The 3,006-nt window shown below is 41.1% G+C and overlaps 1 protein-coding gene across 1 annotated transcript in view; it reads right to left on the reverse strand.

Annotated features, from left to right (window-relative positions):
* The window catches only part of LOC107212303 (myosin heavy chain, skeletal muscle, adult-like), a 26,425-nt gene that overhangs the window by 11,599 nt on the left and 11,820 nt on the right, over positions 1-3,006 (reverse strand). Inside the window, exons 15-21 of the mRNA XM_033518803.1 lie at positions 2,235-2,566; positions 2,048-2,127; positions 1,295-1,382; positions 1,079-1,196; positions 706-829; positions 119-255; positions 3-28 (exon numbers count right to left, since the gene is read on the reverse strand). Coding sequence (XP_033374694.1) covers positions 3-28; positions 119-255; positions 706-829; positions 1,079-1,196; positions 1,295-1,382; positions 2,048-2,127; positions 2,235-2,566 — 905 coding nt within the window. The remainder of the gene's footprint in view (positions 1-2; positions 29-118; positions 256-705; positions 830-1,078; positions 1,197-1,294; positions 1,383-2,047; positions 2,128-2,234; positions 2,567-3,006) is intronic.

Here is a 3,006-nt window from a genome sequence, read left to right on the forward strand (position 1 = left end):
GTTGTACTGGATGCAGAAGATGGACTCCCTGAAGGATAAGTTGAATTAATATTCAGTATTTACACCATGATGACACAATAAGCCAAGTACAATGAACCTTATTTGAAGAAAAGTCTACCTTCTTTCCACCATTTTCTGGTATGCCACCCTCGCCAGGAAGCCCCTGCACCTGGCCTGAGTGCGGGTGATGAGCTGTGCCAGCTTCTCATCCCTCATCTCCTCCAGGAGTCCCACCAGCCCAGCTTTGAAGAACACCTTAGGTAAGAACATGAAAACAGATGCAGTGTCTGTACTTTTTTAACACAACCTGATACCCTGCCCCCCATGACAAGTACTATGGAAGTTAAGAGCAAAACCACAAAGAACATCTGTAGTGGCAGACAGTCTTTTATAACTCCAAGCTTCTGGTTACTTACAGTTGAAGAACTATAATAGCCAGACATTTTTATCTTTATTCACTCTTGATTCTTTTATTCTACAACTTTGTCTTAAATTAGGATCTTGATTAACCCTTAATTAAATCATCCTATGGCAAAGAATTTCAGTTTATTCAAGTGTTGAGTAATCAAGGATCTAGTTGATTTATTTTACACTATTTCTTACACCCTGTTGGATCATTTCATGTACTATCTGGAGTATCTGAGTGTCAATGTCAAACCATGCAAGCCACAACCACATAGTACTTGAAGCAAACGGATCTTGTACCTTAGTGTGACCAAATTTGTATTGAGTATGGTCTATATCAATTGATCCAAGGAGTTTCTCACAAGCCTTCTTGCTGTCAATGAACTGTCCCTCTGGGATAGCACTGGCATTTAATACTTTGTATCTGAGGAAGAAAATGGAAGGACTTGCTTTGAACTCCAGAATGTTAAGGGTCTTTTCCAGCCTAAGTGATTCTATGAGTATGAAGATGTCTGTTGTAGAGACTAGCTGGCAGGTACATGGCAAGAAAGTCTTAAGAACTCTTGAGAACTAACAGCACTTGTTAAACTTAGAGAAGGCTTTAGGCACAGGAGGGGAAGGTTAGATTTCAAAAGCTATTTAAGATGGACAAAGTAAGAGGATGAAGTCTGACCTCTGTTTAAAATCTGCATACAGGACTCTGTTGGGAAATCCTTTCCTGCAAATCCTGATCCCTTCCAGCACGCCGTTACAGCGCAGCTGGTGCAGCACCAGCTCGTGCTCCATGGCACCTGGCAATGCAGAGCACAAACACATACCATGTTCTGTAATACACTGGGGAAGAGCTGCAGCACGCTGAAAACCTTCAATATATGTGTAAGTCTCTTACCAGGTGTTTTAGTTTCATTTGGGATGATGCACCGTACAAAATGGGGGTGGGTGCTTCTCAGGTTGGTCATCAGCTTGTTTAAATTCTCCTGGGAGAGGCATTAAGAAAAGCTGAAGTTAGCAAATGTAATTTTTGCTGTAAGCATCAAGTCCTCTGAAATGAGATACTATACAAAAATTAGCAGAACCCCAAACTCAAGCCTTCTGCACCAGTTTTTCTGACTTTCCACAGATCTTTGCTAGAACTTAGTGTATAAAGCTCTTCTGAAAAATGTGTAGGAAAGACTCTTAAATCTACAATTTTAATGTGTTTCCCTGACTCTAGTGGAATTTAAAAGGAAATCCATCTTCCATTGGAAATACCCAGAGAGATAAAGTAGTACCCCTATGAGGCAGTGTGAAGCATTCTGCAGTAGACATTTGGAGTGGATCATATGGAGCATACCACATAGAACCTTTGTGTTTTCCCTACTGAAAGCAAAAGGGACAAAACCAACAAGCTGAGTTTTAATATCTAGATTATACATTTATCTTGTAGGGTAATGTGAGATTAATCCAAACCTTAAACAAATGGAAAAGCTGTGCATTCAGTGAAATAAAGTATGAGTAGAAAACTACTACTAAGATTTATTCGTAGCACAACATGGCCCAAGAACTTCAGAATCTTTTAGCAGAACCAAGCCAAAATGTGACTAGCTGTAGTAATTGGTGGGTTTACTCTTCTTAGGAAGAAATAGTGAATTCTGTACTGTACCCGAAAAAGAGCTGAGACGGTCTGGAAGGAAGAGCCCTTCTTCTTGCCTCCCTTCTTGCCACCACCACCACTCGCCTCGGCTAAATTGAACATAAATAAAACAGATTTTCGATTTTTTTTTTTTGCCTTTTTTGATTCCTTTTTGCAAGCTGTACATCAGTGAAAACATGGAATTCAAAGAACCAACCTGCATCTGCTCCACCATAGTTGGCAAAGAGTAAAGCCAGGGTCTTCACAGATGATTTCTGGTACAGCCCAATGACAGTTTCATTCAGAGGGTCCTTGTTCTTCTCCAGCCAGCCAGTGATGTTGTAGTCCACTGTTCCAGCGTAGTGCACCAGGGAGAAGTGGGCCTCAACCTTGCCTTTGGTAGGTTTTGGCTTTTGGAAGTTGCTGGACTTGCCCAGGTGCTGGTCATAGAGCTTGTTCTTGAAAGAGGTGTCAGTTGCCTTGGGGAACATGCACTCCTCTTCCAGGATGGAGAAGATGCCCATGGGCTGAGAGAAATCACAAGGGAAACTGATTGTAATTTATCTTTCAGGGCAATAATGATCTTCAGCTAGGCAGAGTAATGGAACACAGACTGAGATACACATCAGAAAATATTATTATTTAATTTCGTTTCCTTCTAGAAAGTGGGACTGATCACGCTGATACTTATATTTTTTAACACAAAATTACTCATAAAAAAATAGAAATTAATTTTGTTTATGTTGACAATGTGTAAAATCAGAACACTACCTTCTTATTCAGTGGAACTCAGAGCACACACAGATGTGTCAGACAAGTTGAACACGAGGCAGCATTACACCATTGCAGCAAAGCCACCAACTCATCCTCATCTACACTGTGCTGCTAAGAGCTCAGGGATCCTCAGATCCTTCCCCTCTACTCAGCTCTGAGAAGAAATATCTGGAATGCTCTTCCAGCTCTCGGCCACCCAGCACAAGAAAAACATG

Source organism: Parus major, chromosome 18 (genome assembly GCF_001522545.3).
Source record: "Parus major isolate Abel chromosome 18, Parus_major1.1, whole genome shotgun sequence".
NCBI lineage: Eukaryota > Metazoa > Chordata > Aves > Passeriformes > Paridae > Parus > Parus major.